The sequence below is a fragment of the Aedes albopictus genome, chromosome 3 (assembly GCF_035046485.1).
Source record: "Aedes albopictus strain Foshan chromosome 3, AalbF5, whole genome shotgun sequence".
Taxonomy (NCBI): domain Eukaryota; kingdom Metazoa; phylum Arthropoda; class Insecta; order Diptera; family Culicidae; genus Aedes; species Aedes albopictus.
The window spans coordinates 359,694,266-359,720,694 of record NC_085138.1 but is presented as its reverse complement, the minus strand read 5'-3'; the positions used below and the strand labels follow the sequence as shown (position 1 = coordinate 359,720,694).

Genomic DNA, 26,429 nt, shown 5'->3' with positions numbered 1-26,429 from the left:
GCCACCCAACAACCATGAAAATAAACGTAGCGATGAACTTCATAAAACGCGTTCTCCAGCTAACCACGGATGGACAGATCGAACAACAGAAGAATCAAATCTTCCAAAATCTGAGGAGAAACGACTATCCCTCCTCGCTCATAAATAGAATGTTGAATCGCATTACCAGCAACAATGCGCCTCCACCACCCACTAGCCAAAGACCACCTCCACCACCGCTATCCCCAGGACCACCGCCACCAGCACTACCGCAAAGCACCCCAACGTCAACACAGCTACTGCCATCTCTGCCGTCACCACCACCTCCGCCACTGCAGACATCACCTTCAATGTCACCGCCAATGCAATTGCAACCAAGCATCACAAATCCACCAACAGAACAGCACCAAACGAACAGCCCACAACGAGATCATCAACACCAAGCCACAGAAGTTCTCTACCGATCGATGCCAAACATTCCGACCTTGATCCGCACCATCTCCAACATCCTGAAAAAAGAATACAACCAGGTAAAAATAGCCACCAGGAACATTAAAACAACCAAATCCCTGCTAAGACCGATCAAAGATCCAGTTCCCCCAAATGATCAACATAACATTGTTTATAGTACTCCTTGCAACAACTGCGAAGGAGTCTATATAGGAATGACTACGAACCAACTCAAAAAACGAATGAGCGGACACAAATCAGATGTAAACAAAATTGTAAATACACCAACAGACATCACACAAGCAAAAACAGCTCTCACACAGCATATGATAGAACACAACCACACGTTTAACCTCGACGGTACAAAAATAGTAGATCGCACTCTCCGATCCACCGCTCTACCAATATTGGAAATGTGCCATATACAAAACACATCCAATACTATAAATTTCCGCACCGATGTAGATGGACTCAATACTGCCTACGCTGGCATATTGCACACAATTAAAACAACCAACTCTCGTAGAGAACAACTTAGAAATAGTACACACAACACACACCATTAGTTTTAGAACAAGTCCAAAGTACGATAAAGCCAAAAACTTTATCCAACTGCACGAAAGCTCCACCTTGCCTCACCCGCCATCTTTTAACCAACCGTAGAATATCATTTTGTAATCGTACAGTCCAGGTCGTTGATAATAGGTGTGTCCAGTCCAGTGTCCCCAAACAAAATCAAATAGTTATTTCGTAAGTTTTTGAATATGGTAAAAAATGTTAAATGTCCCTAATAAGTGTTATTTACAAAATCCAGGCATACAAGAAGCCAAACATGAAAATTGCGGCATATGTAAATGTAACGAAGAACGACAGACAGTGTAGGTGTAGTTTTATGTTATGTTTTCTGTTCTATGTTGTAATACCAAAAATGTATACTCTATTTTAGTTTACCCTTGAAAAAGGCCAAATAAACAAGGCCGAAACGTCGGGCAATACAAAACTAGTCGTTTTGAATTTCCCCAGACTGAGAAAGCCAGTTAAAATATTTGTATTTTAAGAATACTTTGTCACACACAAACACAGCCAATCGGAATGAGTGTGGACATGGGCGTAGCCAGAGGAGGGCAGGGGGGGAGTTCTTCTTGGAATTTTTCAGGAACTCCTCCAGGAATTTATCCAGTGCTTCCTCCAGAAAATGTTTAGGGATTCCCTTACGAATTCCCCTTGGTATTGCGTCCGGGATTCCTTCTGGGGTTTCTTCAAGAATTCTTCTAGGAACTATACTACAGGGATTCCTCAAGGAGTTCCTCCACGAACTCGCTTAGGATTCCTTCAGGATTTCTCCAAGAATTTCTTTCTGTGATTCCTCCAAGAATTCATCCAGAGATTCACCCGAAAATTTCTTCTGTGATTCTTTCAGGAACAACTCCAGGAAAATTCATTCAAGGATTCCATCAGGAACTCTTTTTTAGATTTTCTTCAGGAGTTCCTCTTGGCATTGCTTCCAGGATTCCTCCTGGGGTTTCTTCAGGAATTCCTGCAGAGAATCCTTCAGGAATTGCAACAGAGATTCCTCAAGGAGTTCCTCCACGAACTCTTCTTAGGATTCTTTCAGGATATATCTAAGAAATCCATGTGTGATTTTTTCAGGAATTCTTCCTGGGATTCCTCCACGAATTTCTACAGGGATTCCTACATGGCTTATTCCAGGGATTCCTCTGGAAATTTCCTCTGAAAATTCCTCCAGGAATTCCTACAGAAATGCCTCTAGAGATTTCTCTAGGATTTCCTCCAGAAATTCCTCCAGGAATTCTTCAAGAGATTTCTCCAAGAGTTTCTCCAGACAATCCTCCGGGAATCCCTGAAGGCATTTCTCGAGTATACCTCCAGGGATTCCTCCAGGGAATTTCACCAGGACTTCACTCGGGCATTCCTTCTGTGATTCTTTCTGGAACAACTTATTTTGAAAATTCCTCCAAAGATTCTCCCTGAAACTCTTCCTAGGATTCCTTCAGGAATTGCTCCTTGTATTCTCTAAGAAACTCATCCAGAAAATTATTTCTTACTTCCTCCACGAACTGTTCAGATATTCCCTTAGAAATTCATTTTTAAATTGTTTCCACGATTCTTTCTAGATTTTCTTAAGGAATTTCTCTAGGGATTTCTTCAGGAACTGCTACAGGGATTCTTCCACGAACTCTTCTAAGTATACCTTCAGAATTTCTCAAAGAATTCCATCTGAGATTTTTTTCGGGAATTACGCCAGGTATTCTCTTTCGAATTTCTTAGAAGATTCCTCCAGAAATTCATCCAGAAACTCTTCCCGGAATTCCTCTGGAAGTTCTTGCAGGGATTTCTCTTAAAATTCCCCCAAGAATTCCTGCAGATATTCTGCCAGAAATTCCTCTAGGAATTCCTCTAGAGATTCTCCAGGAGTTCCTCTGGTGCATCCCTCAGGTATCCCTACAGACATTCCTCTAGAGCAGTGTTTCCCAAACTGTGCGCCGCGGCACCCTGAAGCGCCGAGAACCTTTCCCAGGTGCGCCGCAGAATTTTGGCTTTTGTGACGAAACAAAAAAAAAACAAACTCTTTATTTGTATTGCGGAACACCTTGAATTTTTTTATCTTATTAGTAAAACCAGTGTCGCTCACATTCTTTTGAATCTTTCCTGACTCTTCGATTGTTCCATAGGATTTCTGGTATCTTTTTTTTTAAACATATCAACTGAAACCACATTTTAAAATTTCAAGTTTTTGAAATTGTTTTTGGAATTCTGAAGCTTCAGCTCAGCTTTTGATTTTACTAGAACTTGTCCAAAGATTTTAATTTCAAGAACATTATTTACGTTCTTTTCAGAATAATTACAAGGTCTTCGGAACAGCTTAGTGGCATGAAGGTTTGCCGATCTGGTGGTGTGAAGAGCTAGCTTTGACCTTTTTGAACCGGACTGTTTCATCAGTACTGTCGCAACCTCGCTGAACTTGAATAAGTTTGTTATGCTCAGTTTCATCAATGGGATTATATGGCCAATCCAGGCCCAAAGGGTTAAGTTGAAATTTTTGAAAATAAATTCAATCAAAGCCCACCTGGCAGGTCTTTATGTGTCCCAGTTTGCCAAAATTTTCCAAAATAAATGAAAGTGTTGCTTTGCAATTTCCGCCAAAAGTTAAAGCTTTGGTCAAGTTCTGTGTAGTCATTTTCAATCAATAAGAATTATTTAAATATTGCAAACGCTTTAGAATTTTTGACTGAATTGTTGAAATTCAACAGCTTGTTTTACCTTTACATCTGAGTTTCTTCTTATTTTAAAATTTCTGTGATGAAATTAACATGATTTTTGAAATCTTACAAATATTTAAACTATCCTTGAGAAAAAAATTTAATAAAACTGTTACTTTTCCAAATATTGATTTCTGAAAACATGATATTAGAAAAGTGTTTCACGATTTTGTCCGGCACACATTAATGTGAAAGTTACCCAAAATTAAAAAAAAACTTTGTTAAAAACTTTGGTGCGCCGTGACATTTTTGAAAATGTCAAAGGGCGCCGCGATAGCAAAAAGTTTGGGAACCTCTGCTCTAGAGTATCCTCTAGGCATCCCTCCAAGAATTCCTACAGGTTTTTATAGGAATTCCTTCAAGAATTCCTCCAGGGATTCTTCCTTGGATTCTTGCAGAGATTTCTCCATAAATTCTTTCAGTGATTCTTGCAGGTATTCCTCCAGGAATTGCTCCAGGAACTACCCAGGAACTCATTCAGGAACCTAAAAACAGCCTTTAATGTGAGTTATTTTATGTTTTATGTAACAAATGACTTAACTACTCAAACTTTATATGCAAATTGTAGTTTGCCCTGAAGATGAATGAATAAACGCTCGAAACGTCGGCTTTAATTAAAACCGTTGTTTTTAAGCAACCCGATGACCGAAAACGCGCCTGCAATTGCTAATTACCATCCAAACGGCCGTTATTCCATCAATTCTTCAAGGGATTCCTCCAAGGACTTTTCCAAAGATTCCTACAGAAATTCCTCCAAAGGTTTCTCGAGGAATTACTTCCACCAGGCATTCCGAGGCATTTTTTCAATAATTATTTTAGGAATTCTTCCTTGGATTCTTGCAGAGATTTTTCCAGGACTTCGTTCAGAGATTCCTCCTGCTATTACTTCATATGTTCATCCAGAAATTGCTTCAGGGACTCCTCCAGAATTCCGTCTTGAAATTTCTCCATGGTCTCCTCGAGGAATTCCTCAGAAATAAACCCAGGAATTTTTTCATGGATATCTGCAGGAATTTCACCAGCAATTAATCTGGGAATTCCTTCTGTCAGCAATTCATCCAGGAATTTCCTCGAGAAATCATTCGCGGATTACTTCAGAAATTCGTCCAATATTTTTTAAAGGAATACCTTCTGGAATTTTTCCAGGGATTCCTCCAGAAATTCTTCCAGATTTTTTTCAAGGAAATGCTGCAGGGATTCCTCCAGGAATTCCACTAGGATTTCCGCTAAGAATTCCCCCAGGAACTTCTGCAGGGATTTTTCCAGGGATTCCACCACGACATCGAGGATTTTTCCAGAAATTCCTCCAGTAATTCTCAAGGGATTGCTTCAGAAATTTCTCCCAGAGGAACTCTAGAGAATTCTCCAGAAAATCATCCACTAATTGCTCCAAAGATTCCTCTAGAGCACGGGGTTCTCAACCTTTTTGTGGTGGCGGCCCCTTTAAGAATTGTCAAAACATCTGGGGCCCAATGAAAATTTTTAGAGAAAAAATTTGAATTAAATTAACGAAACTGAGATTTTTGGGTACAGTGACCTAGCCAGTAATTTGCTGTGGGAGGGATCTTCGACGATCTATAATAGGTTTTTCTATTTGACACATTTCGTAAACAATAATGTACATTCAATTTGAGTCGTAGCTGAAAAATAGCGGCGCAGCCGAAAATTTTTTCTTCTAAAGGCGTTATATACTAAAAATTTGTTCCTCAAATTATGACTTTTGGGGGTGGCGGTATATAAAATTAAAAATTGGTATAATTTGCACAAAATAGAATAAAAATTTAACAATTGTTTTGGTAACATCGCGGCCCCCCTGGACTAGCTTCACGGCCTCCCAGGGGGCCGCATACCACCGGTTGGGAACCCGTGCTCTGGAGATTCCTCCAGCAATTCCTTCAGGGATTCTTCCATCAATTCCCACAGGAATACCTCCAGGCATTCCTCCAGGATTTCATTAAACAATTTTTCCAGGAACTCTTCCATGAATTTCTCCGGGAACTGATCCAGGAACTGCTCCTGGACAACCCTCAGAAATGTTGTCATCAACTTCTCCAGGAAACTCTCTAGAAAATACTCTAGGAATTTCTTCAGAAATGTTTCCAGGTTTTTTTTTTCGGAAATGCCTTCAGGAATTTTTAGAGATTTCTCCAGGAATATTTCCAAAGATTCCTTCAGGAATTTCTCCACGATTTTTTCAGGGATTTTCCCAGGGATTCCTTTAGGAAATTCTTCGAAGATTCCTTCTGGAAATCCTCCAGAAATTCCTCCAAGGATTCTCCCACGAAATCCTCTAGAGCTTTCTGCAGAAACTGTTCCGGGAAACTCTCCAGGAATATCTTCAGGTTTTTTTTTCTTGATTCCTCCACAATCCAAATACAAACATTGCTTCAGGGATTGAATTCTTCCAGGAATTTCTCTAAGTATTCCTCCAAGGATTTCTTCAGAAATTTCTCCGAGATTATCTCTAGGAATTCCTCAAGAAATTTCTTCTGATTTTTTTTCTAGGGATTCCTTCCTGATTTTTTTTCAGACATTTCTTCTAGAACTCCTCTTGAGATTTCTCCAGGAATTCATCCAGGGATTGCTCCAATAATTTATCCTAAGATTTTTCCAGGAAATTCTTCTGATGGGTGTCTTTCAAGAATTTATCCAGGAATTCCTCCAGGTATACTTTCAGAAATTTCTCCGGGAATGTTTTCCAGTGATTGCTTCAGGAATACCTGAAGTAATTTCTTCAGAAATTTCTCTCGGTTTTAATTCAAAAATTCATTAGGGAATTCCTCCAGAAAATTCAAAAATCCTTCCATCATTTGTTTCAGAGATGCACCCAAGAATGTTTCTAGGGCTACCTGATGATGTATTTTTAATAACTTCAAGAATGTCTGGAGGAATTCCTACAGCGACTGGTATTGGAAGAAAATAAAAAAAAGGATGCATACAGGAACCAGGAAATTATCCAGGGATTCTTTCAGGAATCCTTCCAGCAGTTTCTTCAGAACGATTCCATTAGCAATTCTTACAATAAGCGAAACAATAAGTCCTCCAGTGATTCTTCCAAGCAACACACATACCACAAAAGAGTCACCCACGGCACCGCAGGTTCTGGTTGCGTAGAAGTCACTGTGACTTACTTTAAACATATAAGAACTTATAACTATGCTAAAACTGCTTTCGGACTATAAAAAAAACTGCTAAAACTGCTTTGCTCCAGGGAATCCTTCAGGAATTCACCCAGACTCTTTTGGAATTCTTCCAGGGATTTCTCCCGAAATTTTTCTAGGAAATACACCAAGAATTTTTCTTGGAATTCCTTCTTGAATTCCTCCAGACGTTTCTTTTTGAAAAAAGTTCCAGGTTTTTTTTTTCAAAAAATCCATTATTTGTGAGTTTTCCGAAAATACCTACAGCAAAAGTCTTCAAGAAATTCTCTAGGCATTTTTTTTCAGGAATTCTCACAGGAATAACTGGAAAGTTTCTTTCAGTGGTAGCTTTTGATTGAATACTTTGAAAAATTCTTCCAAGGATCCTCCCGGGAAAACATCATTTGACATTTCTATAGGATTATGCTCTGAGATGAGTATATGCAATACATATATGAGTATATAAAACAATATTTAGGAAGATTTCGACAAGGATGTACTCGGAACAATTCAACTGAAAGTTTATTCTGAGAGGAATAGAGGTCCAGGACATTCCAAGATTGCCAATAAGCATATAGAAACTGGATGATTAATTACTGAAACAACTCCAGTTAGTCATAGAAGACATTATGTAGACATTTTGAAAAAAAAAAACGGCTTTCCGTTATGTTCTATTTGAAAACATTGTTTAAGGAAAAGACAATTCTGGATTGTTCCTCAAAAGAGTTGGTAATTCCCAAAATAGCTCAGCTATAATTTCTTACGAATGTTTCGAAGATACCACCAAAAAAATCCTAGGTCCAGAAGAAACAATACCCGAGTAATCCTTAAATCCTAAATCTTCCAGAAATTGCCCACCGTCAACAGCACCATGTTGATTTGTGCAGAACAGGCGAGCTTTTTTCAACGTATTGTACAAAATACATTAGCGTGACTGCTGAAGGAAGGTCGAATGGACAAAATGTCGAATAGGACAAAAGGATAATTGACAAAAGACAATTTGTAAGAAATGAAAAAGGGATCAGTATTTGACAGAAAAACGACATATACTTATATACAGCTGTTTATTACCACATTGCAATAGAATGATATGTTATTATGTTAGTTAAATGTGGGAAACAGTACTCCTTGAAATAGTTGCGTATGGGTAGAAAAAGGATGAATCATAGATTGAAATATTGTCAATTGAAACTCCAATCATTACAGTGATTTAATAAAGCTAAACATTCTATAATTTAGAGAAGATCAAATCTCTGGGTATTATATGAGCAAACAAAACGAAGTTATTTACGTTGGGAGGTATGGCGTTCAGTCTTTAGAGGAATAACTCAAAAACGGATTCTTAAGCTTTATGAAAGTTTAGTCTTGAATTTTTTCTCCGTTGCGATATGAGTTGCTCTGTAATCGATTTCATACTTCTCAGTTCAGCAAACTTGAAATAGTTAACAGGCCATCCCCACTTCCATACTAGCACTGTGTAACACACCGTCCAAAGCAATCACATAAAACGTGAAACCAGATGAAGCAGAAAGAAATTTATTACTTACTTGTAATTCATGATGCTGATGGTGAGTAAAACTGCGCTTCCACTGACACAATAGGACCCGGCACCTACATACAAGAATAACCCAGCTCTAGCTCCGCAAATAATCCACAAGGACGTTAAGAAAGTTCCTTCTTGTTTCTTGTCACTTTCTGCAACCCTCTCCACGTTCACGTCCACGAGGAAATCGCTTCCGATTTGGAAGGTACTCACCAACCAACCACCATTCCGCTCCGAGTTGTATGTGTGACATATGTTTAATGGCGTTGGCGTTGACTCTACACGGCTACAGGGCACTGCATTATTTTGATTTTGTATGGGATTCTGACGTTTCTTGGCCTTGTTGTATTCAAAATTTCCGTAAGAGGGAAAGAGTAACAGATAATTTCATGCAGTGCCCTATGGGGCGCTGCGATGGCTGTGCTTCTGCACACTTGAGCCGGAATAGCGTAAGAAAAACGGAAGATTATGATGATTATGATGACGATTGTGTCGCACCAGTCGGAATAGTTGGGTACTGCTCTTCGGTGTGGTGGAAAGTTGGTACGTCGTCACAATACAGGAAGAACATTTCTTCAAGAAAACTGGTGGTGTGCCGACACAGATAGACGGAGAGCGACACGTTTTCCGCTGATGGGTGGGTTATTAAATGTATATCTACGTCAAATGGAACACGATTTGAGGTTAATGGAGCTTATGATGGCACCACTTGGTCGGGAAATGGAGGATTTTCATTGAAATTTGAATCTTTGGGTAGCATATGTAAGAAAATAAGAATCTGAGGAAGGTTATAACCCAATGCAATGATTGTATTCAACAAGACCACGCTGATGCCACGAGTTAGATTCCCGGTTGACCCAACAACTTTTCATGAAGAAAATTTCCTTAGTTACCTTGAACATCGAATACATTTGTGCAGGATGTACACAAGCAAAATAGTTACATACATACATTTATTTGTTCAACATCACATTTAAGACAAGACATAATCAACAATAGTACGCCACAATACTCGGTTTAAGGCTGCCGCTCTCCATCCTCGGTCGCGCCCAATGCTCGCCAGGTCACGCTCCACCTGGTCCGCCCATCGTGCTCTGCGCTCCACGCCTTCTTGTGCCAACCGGATCAGTTGCAAACACCAGCTTTGCAGGGTTGTTGTCCGGCATTCTTGCAACATGCCCTGCCCACAGTATCCTTCCGGCTTTGGCCACCTTCTGGATGCTGGGTTCGCCGTAAAGTGCAGCGAGCTCGTGGCTCATTCTTCTCCGCCACACACCGTTCTCCTGCACACCACCGAAGATCGTCCTTAGCACGCGTCGCTCGAAAACTCCGAGTGCTTGCAGGTTCTCCTCGAGCATGGTCCATTAGGGCAGTTCAGATTTCAAAATTTTTGAAAATTCAAAGCTCCCATATGTTCATTACCATCCTTAGTGTAAAACTAGATTCCTGTCAATTTTTCAGCCATTTCGGTGGTGATTTAATGGTGGCCCAAGAGCAAAATAGGTTTGTATGGGAATTACTGTGGAGAATTTTCAAAAAAAGTTCTCTGCGTTGTAGAGCATTCACACATGGATCAAGTCATTAGGTCAAAGTCAAATTGAATTCTTCAGATCTCAATGATGAATGTTGCCGAAGACCGGAACTTATTTCGACAATCGGCAAAAAAGATATTTAACAAATTCTCACTCGAATACGCATCTCCATACACCATGTCCTGCAAGGTTTGCAAGAAGCTAGCACGCATACTATGATTGCGTGTTAACCGTGGCGGTCGAGCTGTGGTCTTCTGTTCAAGCGTGAATGGATGAATTAATTAATAACTTCGTTTTCGTGAGTCGAAATGAGTTGCGGTCTTCGGCAACATTCATCATTGAGATCTGAAGAACTCAATTTGACTTTGACCCTATGACTTTATCCATGTGTTAATGCTCTATAGCGTGGAGAACCTTTTTCGAAAATTCTTAATAGTTATTTCATATAAACCTATTTTGCTTTTGGGCCACCATTAAATCACCACCGAAATGGCTGAAAATTTGACAGGACCCTAGTTTTGCACCAAGGATTGCAATGAACATATGGGAGCTTTGAATTTTTAACATATTTGAAGTCTGAACTGCCCTAATGGTCCATGTATCGTGCCCGTAGAGGACCACCGGTCTTACTAGCGTTTTGTACATGGTGCATTTGGTGCGTGGTTGAATCTTTTTCGACCGCAGTTTCTTCTGGAGCCCGTAGTAGGCCCGACTTCCGCTGATGATGCGCCTCCGAATTTCACGGCTCACGTTGTTGTCAGCTGTCAGTAAGGATCCGAGGTAGACGAATTCCTCCACCACCTCGGAAGTATCCCCGTCTATCGTATTATTACTACCCAGACGGATCCGGTCGTGTTCGGTTCCGCCTACCAGCATGTACTTTGTTTTTGAGGCATTCACCACCAGTCCGACCTTTGCTGCTTCGCGTTTCAGGCGGGTGTACAGCTCTGCCACCGTTCCAAATGTTCTGGCAATAATGTCCATGTCGTCCGCAAAGCACACAAATTGACCGGATTTTGTGAAAATCGTTCCCCGGCTGTTGAGCCCGGCTGTTGAGCCTGGCTCGTCGCATCACACCTTCCAGAGCGATGTTGAAGAGTAGGCATGAGAGTCCATCACCTTGTCGCAGTCCCCGGCGAGATTCGAATGAACTGAATAGTTCACCCGAAACCCTTACGCAGTTTTGCCCACCGTCCATCGTTGCTTTAATCAGTCTGGTCAGCTTCCCAGGAAAGCCGTTTTCATCAATGATTCTCCATAGCTCTGCGCGGTCGATACTGTCGTATGCCGCTTTGAAGTCGATGAACAGGTGATGCGTTGGGATCTGGTATTCACGGCATTTCTGGAGGATTTACCGTACGGTAAAGATATGGTCCGTTGTCGACCGGCCGTCGATGAAGTCGGCTTGATAACTTCCCACGAACTCATTCGTTTTAGGTGAAAGACGACGGAAGATGATCTGGGATAGCACTTTGTAGGCAGCATTCAAAATAGTGATCACCCTGACGTTCTCACATTCCAAATGGTCACCTTTCTTGTGAATGGGGCAGATTACCCCTTCCTTCCACTCCTCCGGTAGCTGTTCGGTTTCCCAGATCCTGACTATCAGCCGATGCAAACAGGTGGCCAACTTTTCTGGGCTCATCTTGATGAGTTCATCTGCGATACCATCCTTACCAGCTGCTTTGTTGGTTTCGAGCTGGTGAATGGCATCCTTAACTTCCCTCAGCGTGGGAGTTGGTTCATGTCCGTCCTCCGCTGCACTGGCGTCGTCGTTTCTTCCGTTGCCGTGGGCTCCCGTGCCTACGTTCTCCACGCCGTTCAGGTGCTGATCGAAGTGCTGCTTCCACCTTTCGATCTCCTCAAGTCCGTTCGTCAAGAGACCTCCGGCCTTATCCCTGCATATTTCGGCTCGCGGCACGAAGCCCTTGCGGGATGCGTTGAGCTTCTGATAGAACTTCCGTGTTTGTTGGGAACGGCACAGCAGTTCCATTTCTTCACACTCCGCTTCTTCCAGGCGGCGCTTTTTCTCCCGAAAGAGGCGGGTCTGCTGTTTCCGCTTCTGTTTATAACGTTCCACGTTCTACCGAGTCCCTTGCTGCAGCATTACCGCCCTCGCTGCGTTCTTCTCCTCCAAAACCGTTCTGCACTCTTCGTCGAACCATTCGTTCCGTCGATTCCGTTCCACGTACCCGATGGTACTCTCGGCTGCGTCGTTGATGGCTGCTTTTACTGTACTCCAGCAGTCCTCTAGAGGGGCCTCATCCAGCTCGCCCTCGTCTGGCAACGCGGCCTCGAGATTCTGCGCGTATGCTGAGGCAACATCCGGTTGTTTCAATCGCTCTAGGTTGTATCGTGGCGGTCGCCGTTACCGTACATTGTTGATGATGGAGAGTTTTGGGCGCAGTTTGACCATCACCAGATAGTGGTCGGAGTCGATGTTGGCGCCACGATAGGTCCTGACGTCGATAATGTCGGAGAAGTGCCGTCCGTCAATCAGAACGTGGTCGATTTGAGATTCCATCATCTGTGGTGATCTCCAGGTGTAGCGATAAGGGAGGCTGTGTTGGAAAAAGGTGCTACGTATGGCCATGTTTTTGTAGGCGGCGAAATCAATGAGTCGTAGGCCGTTTTCGTTCGTCTGCTGGTGGGCGTTGAGCTTACCAATCGTCGGTCTGAATTCCTCCTCTTGGCCTACCAGAGCGTTCAAATCTACTATGATGATCTTGACGTCGTGGCTTGGGCAGCGATCGTACTCGCGTTCGAGCTGCGCGTAAAATGCGTCCTTGTCATCATCAATACTTCCGGAGTGTGGGCTGTGCACGTTTATCATGCTGAAGTTGAAGAATCGGCCCTTGATCCTCAACCTGCACATTCTTTCGTCGATCGGCCATCAACCGATCACGCGCCTCTGCATATCACCCATCACGATGAAAGTTGTTCCCAGCTCGCGTGTGTTGCCGCAGCTCTGGTAGATGGTATGATTACCTCTAAACGTTCGCACCATGGATCCTGTCCAACACACCTCCTGCAGCGCTACGATGCCGAACCCGCGGTCCTTCAGTAGATCGGCGAATATGCGAGTGCTCCCAATGAAGTTGAGAGATCGGCAGTTCTACGTACCGAGTTTCCAATCGTAAGTCATTTTTGTTCGTTGGGGTCGTTGCCGTTGGTCTCGGTTCGTATTATTCTGTTGCTGATTTTCCGTTACAATGGTTTTTTACGGCTGGCTCGTAGGGCCCGACACCAACCCCCTACTTTCCGGAGGACCATAGTGCACAGTTGAGCTTAGAGTCCATCCCTGGCACTCGTACGTAGATCAGCCGATCCTAACATGGGGATCAGACGCTGATGTGAGCCGCTTCTCCTGGAGAACAGACGCTCAGGTTTGCCGAAGCAAACCCCCCCTTCCCTGTCAGCCTACGACCAAAGTTCCCACCGGGGTTGGTTACCCGATCTTCCCTAAGGTTGCTCATAGTTTCCGACCGGTACCGCGAGGAGGTAGGGATATCCCTCCTATATAAGAGTTGCTGGGCAGAGGCTAGTGGATCACAATGGGATCTGAATTGTGCAGCATACCCAGCCTTTACCGTGCCAAGCAAAATAGTTATTTCGTGCAAATAACCTGGCAAAAAACAAATATACTATATTAAAAATATAGGTCACTTCGTGGTTTCACATACAACGACATGGAGACGCCGTTTACGAATGATTACAGCACCGCCTGTTGTCAGAAAAAGTCAATAATTGTATTTTGATCAATTTTAGTTTACCGTGCAAGGTGAAATTTCTCGAAAAAAGATTTTAGGGGTGTCAAAGTTTTTTGTTCCCAAATAATCGATTAATTAATAATCGATTTTCAATATAGATACACAAACAAAATAATATTTCATTGACATCTACGAATATATCTGTAGAAGAATTTGAATGCTCCCTCATTGTAACGTCACCGAAATTTAACGTTTAACGTTTAACTTCGAAATTTAAAATTTTCACCCTCAAAACTAACTTATATTTTGCCCTCGCGGTTGCTCTTTTCCTTTGACAATGGCTTTTAGTATCATCTCTCTTGATGTCCACGCTGACATACGTACATCAGATAGGATAGCTTACAAAAAATCCGGGAGATCACCAACCATCAACGTTTGAGCGGCGTTTTTAAAAAAATGAGCTTCGGGATCGGACCTGAGAATGGAACCCGTCAAATTTAATTTAGAATAATTTCGTTGTTCTTCCGAAGTGAACTGTGAGTTTATTCGAATACTGATTGTTTTATTCCGGGCTAATCGGTTTGCTTTGTTGTTGGATGTGTGATCATTGTGCTGTCAAAGATTGTACATTTACACGATCGTCGCGAAATCCTTGCAAAGCTCAATATTTGAAATATACAGTCATGGGCTTCTGGGTGAACTTCAGGTAGTAAACATACTCTAGCAAATTCGTCTGCTGCAGAGTGATAATTCTCCATAAATTTAGTCAGGCATTCCTTCAGATGTTCCTTCTGAATTCCTTCTGATTTTCCAACAGAAGTTCCTTCTCAGGTTCCTCCAGGGGGAATTAAATTTCCTTTGATAACCGGAAAAATCCGCATTTATCCGTTGCTAACCATTGTTAACCGCGTGTAACTGCGCCTGCGGCTCAGTTAGCAGCGGTTAGGAACGGATAAATGCGGAATTTCAGATTAGAAAAGGATATGTCATTCCCCTTGATTTCCTCCTAGAGTTTTTTTCAGAGATTCATTCAGGAGCTCTTTTTGAAATTCACCCAGGAGAGCCTTCAGAGATTGATTTAAAGTTTTTTTTTTCTAAAATTTCTCCAGGGGTTCCTTTAAGGGACCCCCAGGAGTTCCTACTGAAATTACTCCAGCAATTTCTTCTGATGTTCCTTCAAGAACTAATTATAGGAATCCTCAAGAATTCTCTTCTAGGATTCGTCAAGAAGTTCCACATAGGATTTCCTTATATGAGTTTCTTGGAGTCTTTCATGGATTCCTGCAGAAGCTTCTTCAACGATTCCCTCAGGATTTTTTTACGAATACCTCCCGGAGTTACTTCTGGAATTCCTCCAAAATTTTCCAAGAACGACCAGGAGTTGTTTCAGGGATTTATCCAAGAGTTCCTTTAAAAAAATCCTCTTTCTGGGAATTTCAACCGGGATTTATACCAGTATTTCTCCAAAAGTTCCTTCTGGAATTCACTCCGTCCTTTAAGGATTTCCACAAGGTCTTCTGGGATTTTTCAAGGAGTTTCTTTTGAAATTCCGGAGAAATTCCGAAATGACTGTAAATCTCCAACGCGATTTTTATGAACAATTTAATTAATATTTTTCGAGGGATCTTTCCAGGATTCCTTCAGAAGTTTCTTCTTTGAAGTATCAGAAATCCTCCAGGAATTATATTTGTGATTCCTTCCGAGATTTCTATTAATTTGGAATGTCTTCAGAAGTACTTTTTCCGGGATTCCCAGAAGGAATAAGTGAATACTAGATTTGAGGTAATGAGTTGGTTTTTTTGTATGGTGAGATGCTAAACTCTCCGTTTCTGCATTGAAACGGTGCAAACTCATGGGTAATATGATTCCTAGCCTAGTTTGATGCTGCTTGAGCAAAACTTTGGGGAACTGTGCTGTTGAAGTTTCAATAAATGAGAATACAGCAACACAGTTACCCAAAGTTTTGCTCAAACAGCATCAAATCAGACAAGCAGTCATAAAACCCTTGCTTTTTTGTTACCATTGTTGCAGTTATCATTTTATTGCAGTAGCGGAGAATTTACTTTGTCATTATAAAAAAATAAGCTTATTACTACAAATCTAGTACTTCACTGATTGCATTTTGTTCATAGAGATATGTAATCCCAGAAGGAACTTTTGAAAAAAAAACAGAACGGACATCTGGAGGAATTTTTAAAAAACTGCTGGAGAAATTTGATAAAAAAAATATTGGAGGATGGATGAGGAACGCTGGAACGCTTTCCCTAAGCAATCCCGAAAGGAGTTCCTATAATAATTTCAGAATTATTTCTAGGAGGAATCCCCCAAGAGCTTCTGGAAGGAATCTTGAAGAAAAAAAAATCCAGGGTGCAATAGGACAGATCGGTGAAGTACTATATTTGTAGTAATGAGCTGAATTTCAGTATGGTGAGAAGGTCAATTCTCCGATTGTACAATGAAATGGTGCCAAAAGCGTGGGTATTATGATTCCTTGCCTAATTTGATGCTGTTTGAGCAAAACTTTGGGCAACAGTGTTGTTGTTTTCTCCATTTCTTGCAACATAAACAACATAGTTATTTAAAGTTTTACTCAAACAGCATCAAATTAGGCAAGGAATCATGATACCCACGCTTTTTGCACCATTTCTTTGCAGAAACGAAGAATTGACCTTCTCACCATACAATTCAGCTCATTACTACAAATCTAGTACTACACCGAACGTTCCCCATTCTTAAAGGGATCCCACAAGGAAATCAGTTCAAATTTACTTCGCTCGATTTATTGCTGTGTGTGTTCAGGATGCAAACGGTGCCCAAATGCGCTTCAAACGCGGTAACACATTGTTACCAAAGGTAACTTAGTATCCATAGTCAATATCACCGCCTACCTAGGATTAAAAAGTTCCCACTGACATCGGGTTACTTGTTAGAAAATCTTACCGCATATGGTGTTCCCGCATTTGATATTTGCATTTTGAATGCACACAGCAAAAGTGCTGCGACGATAATAGGGTAAAAGCTCCCTTAGTGGAGGTAGTACCAATAGTGGTGGTAGTGGCAATTTAGCACTATTTCGACCAAAAAGCTTGCAAATGGCATTTTTAATAGATGAATCATACCCAATTATAACATTAATTCTATTTTGTCTTCAGGATTTGGCTGAAAACCTATTTTAAATAATTATTTTCCTTACCTTTTTTGCTCCTTTGCACCTATAGTGGTGGTAGTGTTCCTATAGTGGTGGGTCCCATAAGAATTCAATGGGATGCACCACTATAGGAACCAATGTTAAATTTTACCTCCATAATAGGAACCAGGTACCTATAGTTGGTGCAAGTGATTTATTAGCAAAAACTGAAATAAACAATGGTTTTTACATTTTTCCTAGCAAATTTAAGTGAAAAACTACCGATTAACGTTTTCAGACTTTTTATTGTGTGGTATTATTAATTTTATTCAACCATTTTAGTACAAGGAGCTACTAATAGCACCACTATTGGTACATTATCCCTATACGCCAAAAATTGTTCAAGAAGAGAGAATTAAATTTGTTCTAATTTGAGTAGTTCAAAAAAATCGATTAATGTTAATCGATTATTTCAGAAAAAAATGGGCATCCCAACCATGCAACGACAGTTCGACAGAACAAACGTCATTCGGATAGCGCATGCATTCAGTGTGTAGTAGTACCTCTTCTGACGCTTGGTGGCGCCACATTCACTAAAAAGGTGTCGCCAAAAAATCGTAAGAGTGACCTATATTGTTAATATAGTATATTTGCAAAAAACCTCATGAATTTCCGCAAAACATCTCATTCAGCAGTCATGATTTAAACATTCCCATATAGTCAGCGGAAAATATTACCGTGTCTACCCCTTCCCATAAGTCCGGCCCGGGACCGGACCCGGAAAAATGTTCCCATAAATTCATCGCCATATCCTCACCGGCTGTGCTGGAAACGTCACGACCGTAATGACCGAAAAAAGTGACTATCCTGGTCCACTCCGCGCCCGTTCCCTCAGAACCCTCAAAAAGCCCCCACATTCGGACCCACTCGAGCATGAAAATTGAAATAATTCAGCGCATCTTTATTACCATTTTCATCTCCGGAAAAAAAGCCCCATCTCGTTATATATATATATGTGGATATGTGTGCGCGGAGCCTGTCATTGCCTCGTCTCATCGTGCAACCGGCGAAAAAAAATCACATCCTCTTTGGCGGCGCGTTCTGTGCTGCTGATAGCGAGTCGACGCCAGCAGCCTGCCACCCGCCAACAAAAAAAAATCCCTGGCGAAAGTGCGCCGCACACATAAAAATCCGAATCGACCGTAATTTTTCGCCTTCCTGAAGTGTATTCATCACATAAATCATGGAAATCGTTTCCAGCGCGCGTATCTCTTTTTCCGTGCTGCTCCTTCCAGACAGTAGGTAGAACGCGAAATGTGAATTCTGGTCCTGGTGCAGTGGGGAAAAAAAGACGGAGGAGGCGGACGGGGGGTTTAATGTGGGTGGAGAAATGCACTTACCCGATCCAGGTAAAAAATGGGGAAAAAGTGTGCATCGTCGTTGTAGTAATATGAAAACGCCATCATCATCAAATTTCACTTCCACTCGGGTGGTGGAGCACTATGGGTTAGTGACAGAAATTTCTTGCTAAAACTCGATTTGATTTGACTTGCAAGGGTGATTTGATTTCCAGGGGCGTTTCAAGGGTTTCAGAGGCATTCCAGAGTTGTTTCAGAGAGCTTCAGGGAGTTTCAGGGAGTTTCAGAAGCGATCCATGCCTATTCCAGAGTTGCATGGACGTTCAATGTAGTTTAAAGGGGTTTCAGAGGCGTTCTACGGAATATCAGAGCGTTCCTAGGGTTTCAGTAAAGTATCAGGGGTGTTCGGATATTTCCAGGGAGGTCCACGGTCGTTCCAGAGGTGTTCCGTTGAACTCATAGCAGAGGGTAGCAGGGGGTTTGTTCCAATGGGTCTCAGGGGGCGTCATGTCTCAGGGAATTTTTGGGGGTTCCATGTTTTCAGGAGCGTTCCGAGAGTTCGCAAAGCAAAGTTTCTTAAGCACTCCACGGGATTTAAGCGAGGCTCAGAGGTATTCAAGGAGTGTTAGAGAAGGTCTCAGTGTCATAGGAATTCCATGAGGTTTCATGGGGTTTTATGGGCGTTCCTAGGGTGTTCCGGGGGGTTTCCGGTACGATCCAGGAGTTTTTAAGAGCTTCAGGGTCTTTCATGAGGTCCCAGGAATGTTCCACGGCGTTTCGGAGGCAATCGATGGTGCTTCAGAAGGTTTTAGGGAGTCTTAATGTTCTCAGGAAGTTCATAGGCGTTCCAAAGGTATTTTAAGGGATTTAAGGGACCTTCAGGAGCATTCCAGACGTGTTCCAGGGAGTCTTAGAGGCTTCATGGACGTGCCATGTAGTTTTAAGGGACTTTAGAGCCGTTCCAGGGAACTTCAGGGGGTTTCATGAGCGTTACTAGGGTTTTATAAGGATTTGGAGGAGTTTAGGGATTTTCAGAGCGTCCCAGGGATTCCATAGACGTTCCAGGGGTGTTCCAGAGGATCTCAGGGGGTTTTGTAAGCTTCTCATGGTTCCAGGAGCGATCCAGGGATTTTTAATCCTCGAGCGATCACGCTGTTGTATTTTGTACGACATGTTGAAAAAATCTCGCTTTTTATATCCCTTTCGTGACGAACCAGCACAATTGTGCTGTTGAGCGGTAACAGTTTTGCATATTTTTTTCATCTGTTTATACTTTATTTTATGTGATGTAAACTGGTTCAATAATTCAGCCATTACTTATACTTGTTTGTGTGTAAAAAAACTTTTGTTTATATTGCCTGTGAGATTTACCACAACAAGGTAAACAAAAAGTGGTCAAAAACCGTAAAACATGAAAAAGTTTTATCTGTCGCATATTTATTATTTCCGATTTATCTAGGTAGTCAAAGCTGGAAATCGAAAGATAAAGAGTAGTTCTTTCAAATGAGGAAAAATAATTGTTGCTTTTTTTGGGCAATCTAAGAGTTCTGGAGAGCCAAAGTTGAGCAATTTGTATGGAAATTTAACTTTTTTGCGCTCCGTCACGAAAAGGATATTCAGCGTTAGCGTGGTGCTGACAACGGAGGTGCTCGACCGTGCATGTTACGGAAGGTTAAAGGTATTCAGATACATTCCAGGTAATCTCAGAGAACTTTAAGCAAAACCCATGGGATTTCAGGAAGTTTCAGAAGCGGGTCAAGGGTATTACAGGAGGTCTGAAGTGATCTTATACGCGTTCCAAGGAAGCTCCAGAGAGTGTCAGGAACGTTTTAGGAGTTTTTAAGAGCTTCAGGGGCTCTCAAGGGGTTCCATGTGGTTTTGGGGCGGTGAATGGTGCCTCAGGAGATTTCAGGGCATCCCAAGGACGTTCTTGGGATGTTCCAAGGGGTCTCAGTGGATTTCAAGAGTGTTATATGGGACTTCAGTTTAGGAAACGTGCCGCCATGTTGTTCCAGTAGGTGTCAGAACTGTTTAAGGACAAACTTCTAAGAATCCAAGTTAAACATTGCACCAGAACCTCAAATGCATAAACCCCAAGAATTTAACTTCTAACTATTGCGTACTTTTGTTTTTTCTTTTGGTTAATTGTTAATATAAATTATTGTGCCACCACTCTTTGGCTAGTTGGGGGGTGTTGTAGAAAAATAGAGCATAAATCCAAAAAATATTGAAATCTCATCGGATTTGTTAAAGAATTTTTAGCAATACAAAATGCAAAATTCAGCCAATTTTTTTAAACGACTCTCGCCTTCAAAAAAGACAAAAAGTCAAAATAAAATTAATATCAGCATAATGAGCTCAAAAAGTAGATCCGATGCATTTGCTCGTTTTATGTTAAGGCGCTTAAAATCACGAGTAGATGCAAGAGCCGGCCATTGTGGCGTCTACACAAGCTTGTCCCTTAATTCCAATAGGTCTCAGAGGGTTTCAGAAGGATTCTTGGGACTTCAGGGAGCCCCAGGGGTATTTCAGGGGTATTCAAGGGCTATTCTAGAAATTTCAGAGGGAATCAGGAGGTTTTAGAAAAACACCCAGGAACGTCCTTAAAACTTCTCCTGGGATTTCAGGAGTGTTTCATGGTGTTTCCGATGCATCTCAAGGGATTGCGTGGGGTTTCAGAGGCGTTCTTGGAGACACATTACTGATATCCCTTGAAACCCAGAAAAACTTCGGAACTCATCTGAAACTACCTTGAAAGCTCCCTGAATCACCATGATTTCCTCGAAAAAAAAAAAACGTCTCCGTTACTCAGTACAACAGATATAGCTACTGTTACGAGTGTAGACCTGAAGTTGTGAACTGCAAAGTAGTTTGGCTGACCTGTAATATCCCTATAGTGTGCATTAATGACATTGTAGATGCTAAGAGTTTCACAAATCCCAGTAGCGTATGCAATGCTATTATTTGTGGCGAAAATACATAATATAATTCTTGTATATTTGAAGAAGTTCACTATAGAATAGTTTGGAGCACCAAGAACATCCCAGAATATGAAACACCGTTTGATGATTTTGGCAAAGGTTAAATGAATACATATAAACGTAACCCACATCCAAGTTCAGCTTTTAGATCAACTGGTATGCCAATTATTTCGTTTTTTCCAAATTTCATGGCGTTCAGGATGTTCTAGGTTGTCAATGAAGCCCCAAATACAAATGTGAACATATTTTCCTAATAAATTACTCAATTTGCAGCAACTTTGCCGAAGACAGTGTTCTGTTTTATCGAATGGGTGAATTTATACAGCCGTTTGTATGTTGGGGTCATATATGACCCCTCCGGCTCCAAAGGGTAAAAAGCATTGGAACTCCTCTGGACCATCCCTGAAACCGCCTTAGAAGCCCAAAGGAACCACTGCGAAATCTGTTTTAAACACTCATGGAGCTTGTTAATGAAAATCTGACAAGTTTGTAAAATTTCGACTACCAAAGTGAACCGTTCAATGAATAGCGAGAGTCGGTCAACATTAGGATGAGCTAGCTTAAAGAAGCGTTCAATATATGACTTCCACGCTTCCTACACATCTGTTCTATCTTGATCGGAGACTACCATAACCTGACGGATTCCCTTGATTCTCCAAGATGTCGCATGATCTGCCCATCCTAGAGTCCAGGGAAGTGTAATGGTGTTACGACCACCTGTTTCTCTCCTCGCTGTACGTCTAAACTTCTCCTCTGAGCGCGTTTCCTCCGGCGAATAGTTATTGACTGCTTCTTAACATGACCGAAACCTTTATCCGATTTTGAACGAGTATCGCCTCTTCTCCTGTATCAGGCAACGCTATCCTCTGGTGAGAATGCTAATTCAGTGAGTGTAGACAGCCACTGGCCCGACTGGATGTAAGTGAAAAATGTTTCGATTCCCAGAATGATATCCACTTTGCAAGAGCTCAAGAGCTCCGAATTCGCTAGCTTGACATCTTGTGAAAGATTTCATCCGATTGATTCTGACACTAGCTGTCTTGAAAACTCCAAGGTTCGGACTTGAATGTAGCTTCAATCTACCGTGGTACTCTCGTATTCGGTTGACCTTGCTTGTAGTCTACTCTAGAAAAAAAATGACAACACTGCTGCTTCAAGAGGTTTCAGGGGGTTCAAAATGGTCCCAAGGACGATTCACGGAGATTCAGGGGCGTTTCAGAAGCGTTAAAGGGGTCTCGGGGCGCTTTAGGAGCGTTTAAGGGAGTCTCAGGGGAATCCCGGAGCAGCAGGGGAACTTTAGGGGGCAGCAGAGGGTTTCAGGGAGTATACGGGCGCATTTCAAGGGATCAAATGGGCGTTTCATAGAGTCTCAGGGGCGGTCCAGGAGGCTTCAGGGGGTTTATTGGGTTTAATGAGTTTTATGGGATCAGGGATAGGGTGCGACTCAAAACTCTTTGCGTGCTGCACACTCTGCTACGAGACAGCACAACAAACTAGAAGGAGACGAGTACGCGCAATCGGTTGTGTGTTGCTCGCTTGCTTTGCCGCGCGCTGGAGCTCTCCTGTCTCTCACGCTGCACTCTCTCGGTGCTTGTCTCCGTACTTTGCACTTGGCTTGATACTACGCATGATTGCAAAAATTTCGAATCAAACGACCCATCACTTGTCAACCCTTGACAAGCTTAACAACTTTGCCGAAAACACAAACTCTTTCAATTAATTTATTAATTGATTTTTTCTGTTTGGAGACAAGCGCAGTCCCAAGCACCGTGCATTACTCCCAGCGCCGTAGAGCTAGTGCTGCGATTGTCTCTCGCACAATTACGAAAGCTCTCACTCATACGTCTCTTGTCTCTCGGCAAAACGGGAGACGAGCACTTGCGATTGTGTGAAGCACACCCTTTTTTCGCACCGCACGGTGCATGCCGCCAATCCCTGTATGGGATACCTAGGGGTCTCTCGATATGCACCATACTATTGAAACGCTTCTGTAAGCCTAGTTAATTCTTAGAAATATCCCTGATAGCTTAGCTTATCTAAGACTGACTATCAATGGTTGCTCCTCCGTAATGGATCTGAACTGATATGAATTGCACTGAGATCCAACGGAATAAGGGGCTGCGACACTCCACTTATTCTCAAAGTGCATTTAAGGCAGCTCATAGATTTTTGGGTCAATAGTGGCGCCGGCAAAGTCCTTACAGTCATTTGGGAAGAAGAAGGAATGTAAGAGTGTGGTGTTTGTTGCTACTAGAGACAGAGAGCACTCCCGAGTGCGTCCCCACAACCGTCAAGCGTCCTGGTGCTGGGATGGGGTATGTGTTAGTGGGATAGGATGTGAAATCTGGGAGCCATCTTTGGTCAGTGATGCTGTCTATGGATTAGGTGATAGATTGTATGTTGATTACTCTGAAGGAGAAGCGGCACAGTTCGCTTGGTTGTATAACTTGTAGGCGTCATATGAAAGATTGACAATGCGCTGTGAAAGTTGTAAGGAAGGGAAACGGTTTTTATAACCCGTTTCTGTTCTAGCGATGTCCATGAACTTGTCAATATACATGAGTTGTATATGTAGAGCAGAGATAGAGAGAATGTAGATAGAAAGATACAAAGTTGGAGGAAATGGATAGGCCAGAGATTAAACCCAGGACCTTCTGCATACGAGTCAGAAGCGGTAGCAACTAGATCACCAAGCCCGTCTGTTAATGATTACGAAATGTAGAAACACTCCCGTATACTATGTAATTAGAAGATTTGTCGAGATTCTTTCACTACCCGAAGAAGAAACCTCACCACTCTCGAGAAATGGCTTAGTAGTGATTTGTCCCGAAAATCGTTCAGCTAGCCCTGTAAAACTATCACCAGATTTTCCACTAAAGCTGAATTCGAGGTGCCTTGGAGGTTTCCTCAGAGCATTTATTCAATAGCTTTTCTATGACTTATGAGCGTTCCCGCGTGTATCAGTAGAAAAAGCTCTCAACATTTTGAGGGCATTTAAAATTGAATTGTGGGCTCGTAAGATCCTCTAGATTTTGTATTGCTCCCACTATACTATTCGATCCCACTAATAGCTGTGTGTAGAACATGCAGCATGGCCGTTTGATATTGAAGTTATATGACGTCACCTCCCTTTTCCTCAAAAGTTGTTTATTTTTAATTCTTGGGGTATAAGGGGTGTTGAGTGGTTTCCAGGAGATCCCAGGGTCGTTGAAAAGGTGTTCCGTGGTACTCCTAAGGGTGACAGAGGTGTTCAAATGGTCTCCAAGGGGATCTCAGAGGACTTCATGGGTGTTCCAGGGGATCTCAGGAGATCTCAGGGGTTTTCAGGGGGTTTGAGGACTATTGCAATGGTTTTCAAGGGGATCTCAGGGAGCTTTCATGGGCGTCCCAGGAGTTCGTGAAGTACTCCTGGGACGCCCATTAAAGATTTCAAGAAGGAAGTTATCAAGAGCATCAGGGGCTTTCAGGAGTTATATTAGGGGCTGTCCATTAATTACGTAAAATAATTTTAGCGATTTTCTGACACCCCCTCCCTCCCTGTAAGATTTTTTGTATAAGAACCCAAAAATTTTTGTATGGCGCGTAAGATTTCTCAAACCCCCCTCCCTCCACAGACCCTTACGTAATTAATGGACAGCCCCTTAGTTATGGCACAAATTTCCCAAATGGAGCAAAACGTGCCTCTGGAGCCGACCTACTAATCCATTAGTAATATGACATACATGGGTCTTGGGGGCGCTAAGGACACACGAAAGTACTACGAGGTGGCGGCAGCATTACGATGAGCACCTCAATGGCGAGCGACGTTGCAAGCACCGAAGGTGGCGCGGTAACAGATCTAGGAGTAGGTGCGCAGGACGAAAAACAACAAAGCCGCTGGAGCAGATCAACTGCCAAGCGAGTTACTAAAACACGGTGGAGAAGCACTGGTGAGAGCACTACACTGGGTCACAACCAAGATTTTGGAGGAGGAAGTACTACCGGAGGAGTGGATGGAAGGTAACGTGTGTCCGTGTCCCATCAACAAAAAGGGCGACAAGATGGATTGCGGAAACTACCGTGCGATCACACTACTGAGCACTGCCTACAAGATACTCTCTCAAATTTTATGCCGCCGTCTATCACCGACTGCAAGAGAGTTTGTGGGGTAATATCAGAATGGATTCATGGGTGAACGCGCTACAACGGACCAGATGTTCGCCATCCGCCAGGTGTTGCAGAAATGCCGTGAATACAACGTGCCCACACACCACTTGTTCATCGATTTCAAATCGGCGTATGATACAATCGACCAAGAACAGCTATGGCAGATTATGCACGAATACGGATTCCCGGATAAACTGATACGATTGATCAAGGCGACGATGAATCGAGTGATGTGCGTAGTTCGAGTTTCAGGGACACTCTCGAGTCCTTCGAATATCGTAGAGGGTTACGGCAAGTTGATGATCTTTCGTGCTTGTTGTTCAACATTGCGTTAGAGGGTGTAATTAGGAGAGCGGGGATAAACACGAGTGGAAGTCCGTTCAGCTGCTTGGTTTCACCGATGATATTGATATTATTGCTCGTAAATTTGAGACGATGGCGGAAACGTACATCCGACTAAAGAGTGAAGCCAGGCGAATCGGATTAGTCATTAATGTGTCGAAGACAAAGTACATGATGGCAAAGGGCTCCAGGGAGGAATTACCGCGCCCGCCACCCCGAATTTATATCGACGGTGATGAAATCGAGGCGGTTGAAGAATTCGTGTACTTGGGCTCACTGGTGACCGCCGACAACGACACCAGCAGAGAAATTCAGAGGCGCATTGTGGCAGGAAATCGTTCTTACTTTGGACTCCGCAGAATTCTAGATCGAACAAAGTTCGCCGTAACACGAAGGTAACCATCTACAAAACGCTGATTAGACTGGTCGTCCCCTATGGGCACGAAACATGGACCCTACGTGCAGAGGACCAACGCGCCCTTGGAGTTTTCGAACGGAAGGTGTTGCGTACCATCTACGGCGGAGTGCAGATGGAAGACGGGACTTGGAGAAGGCGAATGAACCACGAGCTGCATCAGCTGCTGAGAGAACCAACCATCATCCATACCGCGAAAATCGGGAAGCTACGGTGGGCGGGCCACGTCATCAGGATGTCGGATATCAACCCGACTAATATGGTTCTCGAGAGTCATCCGACCGGTACAAAAAGACGTGGGCGCAGCGAGCTAGGTGGTTCGACCAAGTGGAGGACGATCTGCGGACCCTACGCAGAGTGCGGAACTGGAGACAAACAGCCTTGGACCGAGTGGAATGGAGACGGCTACTATGTACAGCAGGGGC

General features: G+C 42.7%; 2 protein-coding genes across 3 annotated transcripts in view; both read left to right on the top strand.

Moving 5' to 3' along the window:
- LOC109428969 (protein sax-3) overlaps positions 1 to 26,429 on the top strand; it is a 109,808-nt gene that overhangs the window by 3,334 nt on the left and 80,045 nt on the right. The gene's annotated exons all lie outside the window — the stretch shown is intronic.
- LOC134289503 (histone acetyltransferase KAT6A-like) lies at positions 8 to 1,268 on the top strand. Its single transcript, XM_062855386.1, has one exon. It carries the CDS (start codon positions 15 to 17, stop codon positions 993 to 995), a length of 981 nt encoding a protein of 326 aa, XP_062711370.1. The 5' UTR covers positions 8 to 14; the 3' UTR covers positions 996 to 1,268.

What these genes read in the sequence shown, in the direction of transcription:
- LOC134289503 (XM_062855386.1), top strand. Translation starts at nt 15, where the DNA reads ATGAAAATAAACGTAGCGATGAACTTCATAAAACGCGTTCTCCAGCTA.